The 19,925-nt window shown below is 37.8% G+C and overlaps 1 protein-coding gene across 1 annotated transcript; it reads left to right on the forward strand.

Annotated features, from left to right (window-relative positions):
- Nucleotides 1-6,041: 6,041 nt before the first annotated feature.
- LOC126478065 (aldo-keto reductase family 1 member B1-like) lies at nt 6,042-14,333 on the forward strand. The gene is made up of 7 exons (XM_050103669.1): nt 6,042-6,293; nt 6,619-6,786; nt 6,889-7,005; nt 11,197-11,388; nt 13,190-13,396; nt 13,763-13,911; nt 14,006-14,333. The coding sequence occupies exons 1-7, from the start codon at nt 6,057-6,059 to the stop codon at nt 14,058-14,060; spliced, it is 1,125 nt and encodes a 374-aa protein (XP_049959626.1). The 5' UTR covers nt 6,042-6,056; the 3' UTR covers nt 14,061-14,333.
- The last annotated feature ends 5,592 nt before the right edge of the window (nt 14,334-19,925 follow it).

Here is a 19,925-nt window from a genome sequence, read left to right on the forward strand (position 1 = left end):
GCATTTGATGCATATTTGCAAAATTGTCTCTCAAATGGTTGTTTTTTCTCTTAGGTAGTTAATACTTAAAGAATATTCCTGTTTGTTTAAATGAAAGAAATCGTAAGCTTTTAATAAGTGTGGTGCTACCACTGAGACGTTGATATTTTAAAACAATTGTACATTATTGGAAGCTTGCCTTGGAAGCAGAGTATGGGAGTGTCTCTCAAAGGTTTTTTTTTATATGGTTAATACCTTAAGAAATTTCTTGTTTGTTTAATTGAAATACATTGTAAGATTTTATTAAGTGTGGTGGAATCACTGATACTTTAATATTTTAAAGTAATTATACACAATTGGAAGCTTGCCTTGAAAACTTGTTAATGGTTTCCCTTAAATGACTGATTTCCTTAAATAGTTAATAGATTTTTTTAAAAAATGTCCTGTTGCTTGTTCATTGCTAAACATTATGAACTCATTGGCAGATTTACAGGATTTGAAAACACATTTTTAGGGAGTCTCTTAAATTGTTTTTTTTCCCTCTTATGTGGTTAACACTTCCTTTAAGAACTAGTAAGGTGCTGGGATGGCTAGCCCGTCTTCAGCAATTGGTGATGTTACTCTATACACTTGAGCACTGTTGTACTGTCGAGGCCGGATTTTCCTCGCTATGTTCTCATCTGTGTTCTTATTTATATAAACAAGAGCCTCCACATGCCTATTCAGTTTTACCTCCCCTTCTTTCTCACTGATTTCACCGTTCAGATCCTGCTGTTCTCGGTCTGCCTCCGATTTGCCTCTAACGTCTGTGTTCCACACCTCCCATCCCATAGGAAAACTCAACAATTCTTCATCTGGCTCAACCCTGTTACTACCCTGATCTAGCTCCATCATGTGCAGTCTATTTATTTGAGATGCGTTCTACAACAGTCATGCCCTGCTACAAGTGAACATTCATTCACGGAACATCAACAACAACAAAAGTATAACAGCAAAAACCCCATATAAGACTTGACACAAAAATTGTACTGGTCCACACCTACCACTAAAATAATAATAATAATAATAATTTAACCCACAAATGCATAGAATCTCTCAAACTGGGCAACTGTAAACCCTTCTCAAATGCTTGAGCAAACATGTAATTACACTACAAGTTATTTTATTCAAGTTCTTTAAACCCTGTTACCACATTTACTAAAATACTGGAATGTTTAATAATAATAAATAAAATGTTTAAACTAAAGGGTGAATGATGTTTTTCCTGTATCTTGCCTAACCAATCCACATTCCCTTGACCCTGTTTCTAAAACATGTAATTACGTTCAGATTGGCCATGTCAGTTCCAACGTTGGAAGTAAGTTCTTAAAAATTTCACTGTGCTGTACCAGGAAGTTGATGTACTCATCAGATTCTGACTGTAGCCATTCTTTCAACAAGTTTAATTGTGTATACTTACCTTTCATTTTAAACCATTCCCTGGACTTGTGTCTAGTTTTCTTCTTCTACTATAAACACAGTGGCAGTCAATGTTAGCAGTGCTTTATCTGTATTTGTAGCTATTCCCGATAGTGTGTAATATTTTGAGTTTTGACCTGCCCGCGAAGTAATAACATACTATTTTCCTTCCCTATCGAAATACCAAGAATTAAAGATATAATTTAACCATGAGTCAATGAACTGTGCAGCAAGTCAGCGAATATGTACGCTCAGGATAATGAGAGCGGCGTAACATTACCAAATGTATTTTGTTCTATATAAGAATGCGAGGTCGTCTTTTCTCTCTCTTCTTCTTTAGTCGCGCGCCTTTCAGACAGCATCTTATGCTGCCAGACTCTTATTTTTTTCCATTTTGTTCAAATGAACTAAAAGTGTATTCCTGTTAGGAATTTGTTTAATTGTGCCATTATTATCGCCAATTGCGATTACTGATATGACTTTACTATGAATGCTTTTTTCTTTCGCTCCAGAGGCGGGCTAAGATCATTGTAATTTCACCGTATCTAGCTGCAATACGGCAAAAAATTCTTTGTTATGTTAAAAACTGTGAGATTAATGCACGAGATGCCAGATGTCTGTATAAAAAGCGTCTTTCGTTAGATAATAATTGTTTAATTTGGCATTTTTGCGCATTTCATATTAACGATCATCAATCCCCAATTTATAAATGTTACAGATTTTGCTTTATTACATATTTCCCTTACGTTGCCAACGCGATACATACGAAATTAAACAAGTCTGAATTTTCTCGCAAGGCGCGAAAACAGTAATTTACCTGAGATTATAGAAACCCAAATTAAACGTCTTTCAGCATGCCACGAGTCTACCGACCTTCATTTCAAACAACAAAAAAAGGTAAAAAAGAACAGTATTAGCTAAGAAGTGAAGAGATTTCTTTTTACGTAATCGATAATATCGTGTGCATTTATGGACAAAAAATAATTTTCATCATAGAGACTAAGAAAATTGCATGTGTGTGCATATGAAATATTTTTGCTCATCGAAAGTTGTTTGACCAAAACAAATTGACAAACGTGTTTATCGTTTATGATGGCCTTACAACCTCGACACAATACCAAACAATTTGACATTTTTCACTATGTTGGTCAAAGCTTTGTCCATGGACACAAAGGGTGTGTGTGAAAGAAAGTTTCATTGATGGTAGATTTGACATGAAGGAGGATGCTGTTGGAGTTAGTGTTCAGCGAAAAAGAATTGTATTACAATTTTCCTCATTACACACTGAATTTCCACAACTATGGTAGTTATGATCAAGGCTAAAAATTGGTCAGGTGCGAGTATAACTCGCTCACTGAGGGTCCCATAGAAACTTCATTGCATATATATAGTACATCCACTGCTGGAATCAGTAATCTCTATGACTTTTCCTTGTTATCAGCATTGGTACTAGCACGATATCGGTCCCTGGGATTCCAAGACTTTAGTGAATGTTTTAATTTCGATTTTGACAACAGATACAAATGACATGAGAAATGTTTTTTTGTGTGATATAATTACAAACTAAAATGTTCTGATTTTTTCCTGCTTGTACTCTGAAACTTTGCTTCTTGCCAAATTTCATGATTTTGTATGAACAGGAAGCACCCTCTAGGTTTTAATGAGTGAGTTTTCGAGTATCAAAATTTATGACATAAGTGACCGTATCTTTCGATTGCATTGGTTTAGAAGGTTAAATTTGCTACTCCAGCAAAGGACCACAGATGTCAGTAAGTGACATTAATTTCAACTTGATACTTCTACCCACCCCTGAGAAAAAGGGGGCTTAACAGACAGACAGACAGGTAATAAGTGACAATTTCTTTTTCATGCGACATAAATACAGATTCACAATTTACAGATTTTTTTTCCTTTGGTTGTACTGTGAATCCTTGTTTCTTGACAAATTTCATGATTCCAAGTCAACAGAAAGTACTATATAGGTTTTGAACAGTGAGTTTTCGAGTATCAAAATATGTGACACAAAGGTTGTAGCTTTTGAATGTATTCACTTAAAAGCTTCAATTTTTTATACCGTCAAGAATCTGTAGACCTTAGTATGTGATATGAATTTCAGCTTGATGAGTCCACCCGTTCCTTATAAAAAGGGTTCTGACAGTAGGGCAGACAGACCGACGGACAGACAATAAAGTGATCCTATAAATGCTTTGTTTTTGCCGATTGAGGTACGTAACCCTAAAAACAAAACAGCACTAGAAATTACCAAAATGGTAGAGGTGTTGTGCCTCCCGAGCCATATGTTATGCAGGAAGATGTCGAGAAGAAAATTAATATTCTAGGCCCAATATGGAAGCGAGAGTGCAGCAAAACTAAAAAAATCAAAGCTCTCCGATTCTTCCACGGACGATGTGTGCGTTCCCTCGTTACGATACTTTAATCAACTGTCATTAGAAGGCCATGTAGGAGCGAATAAATTTTCCCATACTTGTGGCTTCTTTTACAATTAAAGACGAAGTAGCTTAGTTGTTAAAATACATAGCGAATGGAATATTCAAACAAATTAAAATATACTTAGGTGTTGGCATGCTGACAAAACTGATTGAGAGTCAAATTTAGCACAGGAGCTATTTTATTGTAGTCGCACAGAGACTGGTAATGCGGAAAATTGGATTCTCAATCAGTTTTACCAGTATTTCAAGCCTCAGATATGTTTTAATTTGTTTGAGTTTTCGTTTCACTATGTATAATTATTTTAGATGTGGATGCCCTACTTATGAAATTGCCTACAACTATTAAAAGTTCGCCGGCCTAAGTGGCCGAGCGGTTCTAGGCGCTTCAGTTTGGAACCGCGCTAACGCTACAGTCGCAGGTTCGAATCTTGCCTCGGGCATGGATGTGTGTGATGTCCTTAGGTTAGTTAGGTTTAAGTAGTTCTAAGTTCTAGGGGGCTGATGACCTCAGATGTTAAGTCCCATAGTGCTCAGAGCCATTTGAACCATTTATTAAAAGTTCGAGTCTCCAGTCTCAGAAAGTGACGTAATCATCTCCTTCTGAATGTAATGTTTCCTTCAACAGATTGTTATGGATATATTTCTCTCCCATACCCTGGACTAGTGTCTTCTTTTCTGTTTTTACTTGCACTGAAATCAGTGCAAGGATTGCTTTGCATTGGCACCCATTCGCATTAGTGTCAAAATACTTCACGACTCGAATAGCGTCTGCTTTAAAAGCGAGGTTAAATTGACAAATTTTGATGATACGTGCACGAGATTGTTTTAAAAAAACCGTTGATAGAAAAGAGCGAATTTGACAAACAAGTTTGATCGTACACGGAGGCCTTACGTTGACAACTGGCGCGATGGCTTGTTGGAGCGACCTTAAATGCATTTTACCACTTACTATCACTCCCAGTCAGCTGTCGTGCAGTGTCAACTTGGATTGCGTGTCTATTTTATCACACACATTTGTTAATTTTTTAATCGCATTTTCTGCAATCCACTCTTCATTTCTCTTACGAATATCTTCTTCTCACTATTCTTCTTTTATTTGAGTCTTTCCCAGACTCACGTACAGTAGATTTACCTAAATAATGTGGTGAACTGGAGAAAATTTTTGAACTTGACCTTGACGTAAATATGGTCGAGTCCGTGGGTGTCTCTGACAGTTTCCTCGAAAATCTTTGAAAGGATCAATTGTTATTATCGGTATGTCCTCTGCTTCAAAATGTTTTGAATAGACGGCAGATCTCTTGGAAATTATCCAGGCTTTCCTCAGAATTTCTCTGTTCGTGTTTGTATCTATTGGGAACCGGAATACCGTGATGTAGGTCTTAACATTAACTGTTGCGATTATTGTTTACCTATCCTGGGTCACAGTATTTGTCTCGCATTTGAAATGTGTTGTGTATTTAATAATAATGCACATGCACTCTACTTTTTACTAGAACGTAAAGTCTATACAGTTTAGCCTATTACGTGACTTCACACAATCACGCTCTCTGTAACTATCGGGTCTAAAATAACAAATTAGCAAGAGAGCTCGCTTATAGACGGATCAGCGGGTCTTTTAATAGCTAGGGAAGCACTGTACCACAGCTGCACATCTCACAACAATCGAAGTCAAAACGTTACCAATTTCTATTTCTCTTGACACAGTCAGTACTACAATACACAAAAATAAGCAGTATGCAAAGCACATAGGTATCGGTGGTCTTCATAACGTTGTAAAGTCGGTTGTGGTTTTTGTGTAAATAATAATAATTAAAAAAATACGTTGCTCTCTCAGCGGCGAGATGCTGACGAGCAGACGAGAGTAGTAGTACAACATCTGTTAACGAGGTTGCCAATCTGCTGAGTACTAAGTTATCTTTCGACGTGAAAGTGCAAGATTTTTTATGTATTGGCTATTAAAATGACGGCAGTAAGAGAATACTGAACATGAAATCTGACAAACTGTAAATCCACCTCATCAAATAATTGTAAAATTCAGCGCCAATGAAAACAGCGATAACGCCACTCATTAACATAAAGTACACAGCCTGCTAATAATTTTCTGAGTTCGCTGGCAGCACCTGCCTGACGCCGAAGCTGCTGCGAACCAATAGCTGACAACGTCCGGCGATGTGGTGCGCAGTGGGGGTAACGTGGCGCGCAGGCCTGCAGAGAAGTTGCGCGTTTATAAATGGTTGCGCGCATGACGTGCCGGTTAGCTGTCGCTTGTGGAACTGTTCTGTGCTGGTCAGAAGTTCAGTATCACAGCCACACCACGAAAGGAAAGACGCACCGGCAATGGCAGTACCGAAAGTGAAGTTCAACAACGGACAGGAGTTCCCTATTTTTGGCCTAGGCACCTGGAAAGTGAGTAATACCGCTGCTCGAACCAGATATTGTTGTTAGTTTTACCACAATAGTGCTGTCAAGTGAGGTACCGCATGTCTGCGTTTACTTGCTGTTTCGCAGTAAACGAGCGGTGTAAGATTACAATGCATTAGTATATGCAACGCGTGTGAGCCTACGATTTGACAACTAATTTTTAAAATATGAAGTGAATTTTTGCACCAGGTTTGTGTATTCACTAAATCCCAAGGAATTGTATTTCAGTTTGTATTGGCGACAAATGCGTAGTGGCAGCTGTGTGAAAGTGTTCCTAATTTAACCAAACTATTTGCCTTTATGTTTACAGTCAAAACCTGGTGAAGTAACAGACGCTGTTAAACATGCATTTGCTGTTGGATACAGGCACATAGACTGTGCTTTTATTTATCAGAATGAACCTGAAGTAGGAGCGGCAATAAAAGCAAAGATAGCGGATGGCACTGTAAAGCGAGAAGATATCTACATTACCAGTAAGGTAGGCATAAAAGAATTTGTTATACCAAAACTTGTAACTTAAAATTATACCATTATCTGGTAAAATTGAACATAATCTAAAAGTCATTGGAAAATCTTTCAGCTGTGGAATACATGCCATCGCCCAGACTGTGTTATCCCTGCTCTGAAAAACACGCTTAAAAATCTAGGCTTGGACTATTTGGATCTCTATCTCATCCACTGGCCAATGGGGTACAAGGTAGGTAGAATATATCAATAGTTAAGTAAACTGAATAGTGCTGGCTTTGTCTATAAAGTATCAGTGCAAGAATCATGTGATCTGGCAGGTAGCCGAAATTTCTTTAAAAGAAATATATGTGGACGTTCTGTAACTCTCAGCCCTTTTTTTGTGTAATAGTGCTGGAAAGGTAGGTATGTGTTGTGTGCTTTGACAATTTTAAGTGCTGTTTGTGACTGTATACGAGTTGCTGATGCACTGGTTAAATAAGTGAAGCTTTTAATCGCCTCACATATGAATGTGTAGGTCACTCGTTAGTGGTAATTTTGTTAGGCCTACTGTACACAGCATAAGCGTTTCATTATTTTTAAAGCTGTGTTGTAAAAAAAAAATTATTGAATCAGATCTGCCGTTAGTTTCTCGTAGCAGTGGCTCTTGATTTGCAACTAAACATAATTTCAGAACTTTGAACATCTAAATAATAATTATTTTGAGGCATTGTAATGCATATATTGCTAAGTATTGAAGGAAAAGACACCTGATGGTGTAGACCAGTGGTGCTGTTATGACATCGGTCACACATTTTTACACTCTCGATGTCTGACCTAAGTAGGAAATTTAAATGAGGGTGTTATTGTTATTGGTGCTTTCAGATAGATTAAAAATTTGAAAATCAGACCAAATTGGAAAATTTGGGATTTTCATTAGGGCCATAAACAGATCCACAGAATGGAGAATGTACTAATATATTGTCTTGACACATTCTTTATTCTTCACCATCTCACAAGCAAACTGTTGATGTTCAAAATAAGGTATACATTGGTACAGTACAGATTAGTCCTTTGAAGAAAAAAAAAAAGAGAGATATTGCTGATAGTGTCAAAAGTTAGAGCAATTTCATCAATACAGCCCTTGTATTGTACTCTTTTTTTTTTTTATATATATATATGAAACACTTGTCACGTACATTTATTCCACATAGTTCCATAAATCCCATCCTAAAGGACAGCCTTCAGGGATATGGAACAACTCAAACTGGACATTCATTGGTAGAAACTGTGAATTAAAACTGGTGCAAACCTATGTACATTGATAAATATTGTGCAGGTTTTTTTTCCATATTTAAGGGGCCAAATGACTTGTAGGGTTTTAGGCCACTTAAATATAACTTCAGGTACCTTAAATCTGGTATGGGTGTTATTCTTGATTATTATGAAGTCATAACTTGGAAACTAATATGGTACTTAAACGGGACATAGGATACAAGCTTTTTCGATAACAGGTGTAGCTCTCTTCTACCTGTCAGACGTTCCAAAATCGGTATCTGGGACAGTCTTTCAAGAGAGTTGCTTTCTACGAACATCATCACCAGTAAGTTCATTATTTAATCCATGCTGAATTGTGATTTGCAGATGAATTCCAGTGAATTAAAGTGACTCTGATGTCACCAGTGATGTAACTTGCCACCGTTGATGGCTTGTTGTGTCGAAATATATAGCTTATAGCTATACTAGCAGAAAATGATTTTAACCTTTCCCTCCTCAAGGAAAGAACTATGTTATGAAGGCTATGCTGGTGCTGTGTACTTCTTATGTTTGGCAGTACTAAACATTTTGCCTCCTGGAGGTAGTTCGTGGCCAACTCTGTCTTGTAATTTTATAGTTTGCTCAAGTGAATTTTTGTTTTGATACAAACAAGTTGTTCATTAATATGTGCATCAAAGGCACTACATATTACCTTGTACATGGATGAGATCAGGGTAAAGGTGGTGAAAGTGTAAGATTTATAAAATTAAGGCTGTCACGGCTGACATTTGTGATATTGCTGAAATTTGTATTAAGGGTGTTAGGCTGTGGTCCAAGCCAAATTATTTCTGTAACATTTAGTCTTCAGATACTGGATACATCATAGAGGCTTTGATGACTCAAAGTTGGTACAGAATGAAATAATCCACTTAATGGTTGGTCTGTGACTCAGACTACTGCCTAAGATCACGCAGTTGTGCTGACTTACCCTATGGTGTGTGTGTGTGTGTGTGTGTGTGTGTGTGTGTGTGTGTGTGTGTGTGTGTGTGTCTTCTGGGGAAGAGTTTGTACTGTTTTTTTTTTTCTTTTTTTTCGTACTAAGGCCCACATGATGTCTAATTTCAATATTCTTTTGTTAAAGTTGTTGTTGTGCATTTGTATTTCTATGGCCCCTCTGTACATCCTAGTGTTGTACTTCTTAGATCATGCTAAAACCACATTTCAGAGAATTAATTTGGTGTTGTCTTATCCCAGTACATGATCTTCTGCTGCTGATTTGTCTTTTCCCAGTGACTATTGTTATTGCATTCCTTAAGGCAGTTAAATGCGTCTTTTTCTAGTTCCTATGTGCACTTCACTCAAAGCAATGGATTTTACACACTCTTACTGTTGCAAACTGCAGGCATAGCTTCTTTGTAGTATACAAATATTTGTGCACTTTTGTTGAAGGAAACACGATATCAATATTGCGTGTTCTTAGCAATTTGCTGAAGTGCCCTTTGGCAGTATTTACAAATTGAACAAAACCTTTCCCTGTAGTTGGTTCTTCTTTGTTAGAAGATATATACATTTTAGGATGTAGTACCCTATTTATCTCTTTGTTAGAATATTTGTTTCTTCTGGAGGCCTTAACTGATCACTATCTTCCACATGCAGTGGTTAAGATTCTTTTAGCCCACTCCACCAGTGTTTTTATCACTCTTCCTTTCTGCTTGGGATGATTACTTTCTGTGAAGGTATCAAACCATGTGGCTGAGCTTCTTGTTGATTTCAAGGCATAACGCTCCATAATGTTTTCGAAGTACCCGTGCACCCAAAAATCAAAATGAGTTTGTGTTTTTTTCTCCATAGAAAACTTTAATATTATTCAGAAGTGATCAAAACAGAAGAAATGAATTAAAATTTGTGTTGTGGCTGGGACTGAAACCCAGGTCTTCTTGCTTGTTAGGCAGAAATGCTAACCATTACACCACCACATGACAATGGTTAACATTGCTGCACGAACTACCCAAGTTGAGTGCCCTCCCCAACACAAACTTCAATTCATATCTTCTGCTTATTTTCCCTTACATTGTCACTACTGCCAGGGCTCTGACATCGGAACGCTGGGGTGCTATTCGAATGTCGGAGAGCCCTGGGAAAATAAGCAGAAGATACGAACTAAAGTTTGTTGGGAGGGCATTCTACCTGGGTAGTTTGTGCAGCAGTGTTGACCATTGCCCTCTGGTGGTGTAATGGTTAGCATTTCATCTTAGCAAGCAAGAAGACCTGGGTTTGAGTCCCAGCCACAGCAAAAATTTTAATTCTTTTCTTCTACTTCAATCATTATCATAGATAATGAAGAGACTTAAGTCTCAGAGAAACATTTAATTATGAGATTATTCAGAAGATTCAGAAATTCATGAAGCTATTTTTCTCAAAGAGCCCATGTAATGAAAATATCATCCACATACCAAAACCAACATGAGGGTTTCTTCTTTGCCATCTGAAAGGCTGCTGCTTCTAGATTTTCCATATAAAAACTCTCAGCTGCAATGAGTGGGTTCCCCATAGCCAAGCCATCAATTTGCTCATAAAATTTGTTGTCCCATTCAAAACAAGTTGAAGTGAGACAATATTTAAAGAGATCTAGCATATCCTTTGCGAAAATACTTAATCTCATTAGAGGAAGCATAATACACAGTAATAAAACATGAAAACTGAGCACATCACTTGGTTTCAGCCTGAAGGATTTTAATTTTTAGATAAATTGACTAGTGTCTATTTTGCCTGTAAGTGGCTGAAGGAAAGTGGCTTAGTTATTTGGCAATCCCTTAGGTTGGGCAATTGATGGTGCTAGCAATTGGGCTGAATCTGATTTAGATACAGTGTCTTCTAAATTTAAATGGAGACTCCACTGAGAACTGAATGTGTCTAACTTATGAATGGGTCCGGTGGTGGTGGTGGTGGTGGTGGTCGTATGTGTTCTGTCAGCTGACCCCTTCTTTCAGTCAAGTGGTATCACATATTTTTCTACCCAGCTCTATTCAGTACATCCTCATTAGTTACATGCATTCTTCTGTGATCACCACATTTTAAAAGCTTCTATTGTCCACAGTTCGCTTCCTTACAGTCCACTTATGGTGCACATTTTAACTTTATAAACATGTTATTTCATTCACTTAATTTAATCCATAATTAATTTCAGGAAGGAGATGAACTCTTTCCTAAGAAAGATGGAAAAATGTTATACAGCGATGCTGATTATGTTGACACATGGAAGGAAATGGAGAAGGCTGTGAAATTGGGTCTCACTAAATCAATTGGTATTTCAAATTTCACTGAGGAACAAACCGATCGTATACTGGCTATTGCTGAAATAAAACCTGTTACAAATCAGGTAAGTTAGGAGATATATATATATCACACAGAAATCAGTTTTTAGTGTTTTGCAGTGTCTTTTGTAATATGTTACCTACTGCATTATAATAATAACAACAACAACAACCACCCCCGTGGAGGCCCGGGAAAAGAATAGGCCTCCGGTATGTTCTGCCAGTCGTAAAAGGCGACGAAAAGAACAAACCACTAATAGGGCTAACCCCCCTTTTAGTGTGATTACTTGGTTCAGGACAGAACTAAAGAAGCCTCGGACAAGCGCCGTCATGGTCGGGGACGACGCTTGAACCCTATGCCCGCCCACCACAATGGTAATGACACTGCTAGCCAACTGGAAAATGATTTAAATCCAAATAGAGGTGTTTTTCAGGATATGCTTCCTGCAACCACCCTAGAAGGAAAACAAAGACAGAGGATGAGATGGTCAGATGAAGTCAATCGACACCTCATGTTCTGTTATTACCAAGCAACAAACCTAGGAACCAACACAACTGGATACAGATCACAAGTATACACAACATTTATTAGCAGATACCCAGAATTAAAATTTTTAACAGAACAACGTCTAGCTGATCAGATTCGTGTAATAATAAAAAATAACAGGATACAAAGAAAGTAAATTGGAAAAAGAAAACACTACATGGCAAGCACCCGTATCATCTAACACAGCCACACATCGATCAAGACGCATCCAACACATGGCTAAGAAGAGGCAATATATACAGTGAGACGGAAGGATTCATGATTGCAATACAGGATCAAACAATAAACACCAGATATTACAGCAAGCATATTATTAAAGATCCCAATACCACAACAGATAAATGCAGACTTTGCAAACAACAAATAGAAACAGTAGATCACATCACAAGCGGATGTACAATACTAGCAAATACAGAATACCCCAGAAGACATGACAATGTAGCAAAAATAATACATCAACAACTTGCCATACAACATAAACTAATAAAACAACACGTTCCCACATACAAGTATGCACCACAAAATGTACTGGAGAATGATGAATACAAATTATACTGGAACAGAACCATTATAACAGATAAAACAACACCGCATAACAAACCTGACATCATACTCACCAATAAAAAGAAGAAATTAACACAACTAATTGAAATATCCATACCCAATACAGCAAATGTACAGAAGAAAACAGGAGAAAAAATTGAAAAATACATCCAACTGGCTGAGGAAGTCAAGGACACGTGGCATCAGGATAAAGTTGACATTATACCAATTATACTTTCAACTACAGGAGTCATACCACGCAATATCCACCAGTACATCAATGCAATACAGCTACATCCAAACTTATATATACAACTTCAGAAATCCGTAATTATTGATACATGTTCAATTACCCGAAAGTTCTTAAACGCAATGTAACATATACCGTACAGTTAAAAGGAAGTGACGCTTGATCAAGGTCCGCGTCACTTTCGTTCCGAACCAGACCTAAGGTCTGAGAAAGGAAAGAAGATGATGATAATAATAATAATAATAATAATAATAATAATAATAATAATAATAATAATAATAATTATTATTATTATTATTATTATTTATGCTCTGAATGCTGATAATTAATATAAGTTAATTTGTGTTACATTCATATTGTAAATAAATGTCTGTAAAATGTGTTGAATGTCATGAAATCTTTTTAAAAATATTTCTGTAACAAGCATTTTTACAAAAACACAGTGAGAGGAATGGTCTACATGTGTTTGGGAAACACTTAATTTTACAGGTATCACCTTTCACAAAAATTGGTCCTCTATTTGCAGATTGAATGCCACCCATACCTCAACCAGAAAAAGCTAATAGAGTATTGCAAATCCAAAGGAATTGTCATTACAGCCTACAGCCCCCTTGGATCGCCAGATCGTCCATGGGCGAAACCTACAGATCCGCAGCTCATGGATGATCCCAAGTTAAAGAAAGTTGCTTCAAAATATGGAAAGTCTACTGCACAGATATTATTGAGATACCAGGTCAGTTATTTGATAATGTATAATACTGCATGCATGTTTATTATAAGGTGTCATCACAGATACGGGTATACAAAGTGAAGAAAGATGTGGCTAGTGGTAGTTGAAATTTTACTCTGGTAATGAAATTCTCCAGAAAATTACTAAACAAACAAAGTAAGCTTAATTATATATTCAACATTTGAAAGTCTTGGATGGAGTACTTGGAGTTTTGTAGTATACAGGCATGTCACAATGTTGAATTCTTAGTTAAAACTTTCAGACAATATCTTTTTTATATGCCTGCCTACTTTTCATTGCATGAGGGAACTGGTTTCTTTTATGCTTTCTATTGCCCCATTAGCTTATTCAAGGAAATTTGAATTTCAGGTTCAGCGTGGCAACATTACCATACCAAAATCTGTAACAAAATCACGGATTGAAGAAAATTTCAAAATATTTGACTTTGAGCTCTCAGCTGATGATATGGCATACATAGATACATTTGACTGCAAGGGAAGGTTCTGTCATCTGAATGAGTATGTACATTCTGTGTTTATATTTCTGGCATAGTATACGTCTGTTATTTGATGGTGGTTCATACTTCTATTTATACTTTTTTGTTTCTTTCAGTGTGAATGATCACAAGCACTATCCTTTTAAGGATGAATTTCCAGTAAAAAGTTAAACCTTATTGGAAGGAAGAGGAAATGCCAAGAGAAAATTATGTAAAATTTAATGATGTGAATATCATTTAATCCTCATTAAACTGACCAAAGCACTTGTCCTTAACCCAAGAATGTGTCAAAGCCCATGATTTTGTATGGGTTTCTCATTCTCGCTGCATTTTTAACTCTTCGTGAAGAAAATGTACTGCACATGCATACTATGTTTGCTGTTAATTACATTGAACTTGTATCCTGCACAGCCAGCTGTATTAAATTAAACTTGTTTGCTGAAAGTTCTTGTTCTGGAATTTTTGGGGGTTAAGTGGGAGGCTACACCAATGGTCCGTTGATTTTGATGCACTGACTGACTGGTGACAAGTTAAAAGTAAACCTTGTTTTTGAAGGGAAGGAGAGGGGATATAGTCATAACATAGTTTCATAATATCATTCCATTACTTTCTTCCTTAACTTTGTGTTGACAGTCTATTACAGGATAAATGCAGTCTACACAACGCATATTGAATAAGACACAATTTGGTGTATGTCCATTTATTTTTCCTAATAGTCACCATAAAAGAAACTTGGATTATATTCATAAAAATACATTGTGAATTATTAGTTACTGGTAAAAGACTGCCTGTGTGGTAATAATGTGATACGTGTTCTGATAATCTGTATTATTGTGTAATTTTTTCACTAAGTAGTTTACCTTCAGTTTTATTAAGTACTTCTATCCATAAAGAAAAATAGAATGTAAGCAGATGGATTTGAACCTGCAAAGCTCTGGTAAGTCAGTAACTGCTGCATAAAGACTTCTCTGCTTAACTTACTGGTAGGATCCTCTTACCCAACAGGCACATAATTCTGCAGTAATTTAGATGTTTTCCTTGATGTGGTAACAGTATTAAGTTGCATTGAAAGACAGTCCAACATAGCAAGTTAGGTCTGTTGTCACACCATTTGTTCTAAAATAGCCAATGACAGGACATGGTTAGATATACCCAAATCAGCTGGAGTGTAGTAGCTACTTTATTCATGTGCCATGTCTCAATAACAGATAAATGTCTCAATAATAGATGCTAGCATTGCTCTCTGGGAGGAAGGGAATTTGATGGTGTTGAAGACCGGGGTATGGTATGAAGTTTGAGTGCACTGCACATCAGCATATTAAACTGTGCCATGATAACTAGAGAATCCAATTAGGCATATAGGAACTGGGTGCTGGCATGTGACACCAGTTCAGGATAATAACTGGAAACACATCATGCAATGTGCAGTACTGTACACACTTTAGTGTGATTGGCTTCAGTGAAAAACTGCATGCCATTCAATTTTCACCCACCAACATTTTTTGTGCATGGTATGCTCATGACCACTCCACTGTGCAACACACTCGTAAATCATATATCAGCATTACAAGGATCCTTAAATGACAATTGCACATGTCTGGTATTTCCTCCAGTATTTGTCTTTCTGAAATTTCACATTTCTGTTGTATCTTCCCCCTCCTCAAGTATAACTCACAAGTGTTTCCTTTGTCCTTGAATGCATCTCCAAAATTAATTATAAATTGCTGCAGCAGCAGCCATATTGTAGACAAAAATTAAACATATATTTAAACATTTTGCTACTGAACTTTGTCTTCTTTTCCCTTAAAACACACTCATTAAAGAAGGGACAGAGATGGGTAACTCGGGCGGGGGGGGGGGGGGGGGGGGGGGTTAGATTAAAGCCTCTGTGTACTTAACTGTTGTCAGATTTTAAACTTTATTACCTTCAGTACAGTAAAGTCCTGCTTACACTGTGCCTGCAAATGAGTAATAAAATGCAGGTGCATGATATTTCTTTGAAAAATCTCAATGTACTTGTGTAAATACATCTGTACTAACAGTCTGCAAGCCACCAGGTGGTGGTGGTGGTGGTGTATCTTGTACCATTGTTAATCATTCCCACTCCTGTTACACTCACAAATCAAGCAAGGAAAAATTGACATTCTATATGCCTCTGAATGAGCTCTAATTTCTCTTATTCTTCTACAGTCATAAATACCGGTTCCGTGAACTCCAAAGAATGGAAGGCTGAAAGATGCAAAGTATACATAGTCTATATAAGGTTAGCAAACTTGGAGACATTTTAAAAAGAGAACAGGAAGTAGATGAAGGTGGTACGAGTGATACAATAATGCAAGAGGATTTCGACAGAGCTCAGAAATGCCTAAATTTGAAGCAATTCAACTGGAGTAGATGACATTCCCTCAGAATTGTTGAGCTTCTTTGGAAAGTCAGCCATGACAAAACTATTGCACATAGTATAAAAGATATTAAAGACAGGAAAAATACCCTCTGACAGCAAGAAAAAGGAATATATCCTGTTCCAAAGAAGACAGGTGCCTATGTGAATATCACCAAACCATCAGTTTAATAAGTCATGGTTGCAAAATACTGATACAAATTTAGGAAAGTAAGGAAAAATGAAATAGTTAATTCCAAATTTTTCGGTGTGTGTTGTTACGAACTTGAACTCGAAATCATGTTACAGATAATGTTTTAAGCCCTGCAGCTTTTACATGAAGAGCACTGCAATACCAAATACTGGAGAAGAAAATTTGTAAAAGCTGACTTTACCTGTTCAAACAATGAGAGACGAATGACTAAGATGTTTTGGTCTCTTCAAATCATTAACCAGCAGCAGTACCTATTAGAAAAGCTGTAGGAAACTGGAAGGTTGAAGTTTTCTCCACCTTTTCACATCACCTTTAGACACAAATGAAAAAGAAATGCATTTAGTGCTCCATTGAGATATATGGACGAATCCAGCCTGAGGCTGAATTTCTCGAAGTGTAAACTGATAACACTGGATATCTTGACTCATCTGGCTCTGTAGCATAAACAGGAGCTAATTTATCATGGTACTCATCTTCACAGTAGAGCAACTTTGAGTGGATGTGAGAGCAAATTCTACTTCCTACCTGACAAAAAGGAGTTCTAGAAATATTATCGTGGTCTGTAAGGCTAAATCCCATAGCCAATTTTGTGAAAGGGCAGAAATTTCAAATTCAGTTTTGTTCAATTTAAGCAATATGTAATGTAACTTTGTAATCGTTGGAGTAGCTTAATCAGATCAGTATTATATCAGTACTGCAGCAGTTAGTGTTACCTCTGTTTTCGTAGCAGTCTTACATCAGTTTTTAGGCACTATACTGATGTCACTTTTATCTACATCATGATACAATAAGTATTTTTAAAAATACTGTATTTTATGTGTTCAGATGTTGTCCCCCCCCCCCTCCCCCTCCCCCTCTCTTGGTGAACTCGAAACGTTACCCAACATTACGTAAATCTGAACCCAGATAACTTTTTACCTTGAACTATTTAAAACCTTAGCTACACACCTCAGTCATCTCTTCAACAAATAGCAAGTTAAGTAATTGAAATTTAGCCACTATAGCTGATTACATTTTAGTAGGTACTTAATCTCCAAGGGACATGACCTTGTCGTAGTGCTGATTCTGCATGTGGACAGGTTAACATGTCCGCATGAACCTGTGAGCTGCACCAGCAGTGGCATAATTACTGATAAGGCCTCCAGATCTGGACCTGTCCCAGCAGATGAACCAGATACTTATCATGCATTTTAACAGCTGATACCATAATCCTATGTGACAGTGATCCAAACACGCATGTTTGATAAAATTACTCAGAAGGGTAGCTCTCCAACCTGCATTGTGAACTGTGTGGACAGTAGATGTCTGTAGTCTTCCAGGCAGACAACACTATTTTTTGCAGTAGAAAACTGACTGGCATTGACTAACCACATGATAATGACCCATTAACAGCATATTTTCTGCATGCAAACTGATAGTGTGGATGTTCATCCTCAACCAGTAAAAGCAATTGGAGATGGACTGAGACTGCTGTAAGCCCTGATTTACCTCTGTTTAGGACCAGGAACATGTTTTGCCAAACTCTTCAAGCCTGGCAGGCTAGTGTACATATTGTACACATAAACAAAGTTGACACTCAGCACGGTGGCCGATGGGAGTGACTGCAAAGATATTTTCCATTTACAGCTGCTCCCATCAGCCAGTGTGCTGAGTGTCAACTTTGTTTGCACATTTAATAAGCAGAGTTGTCAGAAACAATTGCTACGTGCAACTTTCAGGAGTATTGGACAAGCTGTAGCATATTGAGATTAGTGGATCTAGGCTGCTCAGGCAGTGTATACATAATGTGGGTCATACCAAGCTACTTCCGCATGTGCACCTTACTACACAAAGTTTGGCTGAAATAAAACATCGTATCTCACAAATACTTCAACACTTCTACTACACTTCATAAAGGTACCATAAACTGAGGGCACTTAGGATTAGATAGGCTACCAGAACAGGTAGAGCTACAGTGAGGATATGTCAATTACTATAGAGATGCAGAACAATACAGGTGCTCGGGAATAAGTTTTATTGCTAACAAGCAGTTTAAAGATCAAATTGCCAATATGGAAGAAATATCAGGTGTGTCGCTAGAGTTCGAGAGTCAGGGTGGAGGCTGGTCGCCTGGCTCACTCATTCACCCTGAGAGAGGACAGGTGGCCACTTCTTCAGCAGAGTCTGAGCAGGAACACAGGATGAGAGGTTTACTAGTTACTGGGAGCTCCAGTGGTAGGCACGTCATGGAGCACCGTATGAAAATTGTGTCCAGGCCTGGAAAAAATTCAATGCACACTTGGTGTGCATGCTGGGGGCTTTACCTGACAATGAGATGTGGAGGAGGCCTGCCTGTGACTAATTGATTGTGCAGGGTGCAGTAGTCTGAAAGTTGTTGCTCATGTCAGTGAACCACAGATGATGGGCAAGAGCCAGATTCCATATTCCTAAACTTCCGGAAAGCGTTTGACACAGTGATCCACTGCAGGCTGTTGATGAAAGTCCAAGCATACAGATGAGGAACTCAAATATGTGAGTAGTTTGAAGACTTCTTAGGTAATGGAACCCTGTCTGTTGTCCTTGAAACTGAACGTTCATCTGAAACAAGGGTATTTTCAGGAGTGTCACAGGGAAGTGTGATAGAACTGATCTTATTCTCTATATACGTAAATGTGACAGACAGGGTGAGCAGCAATTTACATCTGTTTGCTGATCACATTGTGATGTAGGGAAAAGTATCATTGTTAAAGGACGTAGCCGAAGGAGGGTCCCAGGGTATCTGGACACACCCCATCCCCTCTCCCAATAACCTAAATGAAATTGCGCATGACCTAGCTGCATTCAAAACTTTCCCTTTGAGGGTGTTGCTGAAGAGTATATGCAATGTAGTGCAACTCTGATGCAGATAGGTAAGCACCAAAACGAAGGCAAAGGATTAGTGTGGCATTTATGACTTTATGAAGTGCTTGTAAATGTGGAAATGTTAACTGTGGTGAAGTTCTTATCAAATGCATCCAAATAGGACCAAGGTGCTGTTACTTTTTTCTTGGCTGCCAAAGGGCAAACACCAGTAGACACTGGTTGGAGAATGAAGAATGTATATGAGGTAGCATGTATGTCGAAAACTGCCATTGTGGAATGGTGTAACAAGTAATGCCTCTGCTTCTTGGTGCATGTCCCCCACATTGCAAATGCCATTATTCAGAAGTTGCGCCAACTTAAGTGGGAAACACTCGAGAACCTGCCCCTTAGTCCTGACCTCTCATACAATTATCTCGCCTTTGATCCCTTGAAAAAGGCCTTGAAGGGTCGGCGATTGCTGTTAAATGAGTATGCGTAGTAGGCAGTTACGGACTTTATGTAGCAGAGCAGTGTTTTATGAGATGGGTATCTTCAACCTGGGGCTTTGGTGGGACATTTGCCTCAGTGTCCACTGTGATTCTGCCTGAGTGGCATATCAATT

The sequence above is a fragment of the Schistocerca serialis genome, chromosome 1 (genome assembly GCF_023864345.2).
Source record: "Schistocerca serialis cubense isolate TAMUIC-IGC-003099 chromosome 1, iqSchSeri2.2, whole genome shotgun sequence".
Lineage (NCBI taxonomy): Eukaryota > Metazoa > Arthropoda > Insecta > Orthoptera > Acrididae > Schistocerca > Schistocerca serialis.

Excerpts from the sequence above, each read along its gene's own strand:
- LOC126478065 (XM_050103669.1), top strand. The coding sequence starts at position 6,057 with ATGTGGTGCGCAGTGGGGGTAACGTGGCGCGCAGGCCTGCAGAGAAGT. Across the intron at positions 6,787-6,888 it reads ATATCTACATTACCAGTAAG|CTGTGGAATACATGCCATCG; the intron begins GTAGGCATAAAA and ends AAAATCTTTCAG. Across the intron at positions 13,912-14,005 it reads AGGTTCTGTCATCTGAATGA|TGTGAATGATCACAAGCACT; the intron begins GTATGTACATTC and ends TGTTTCTTTCAG.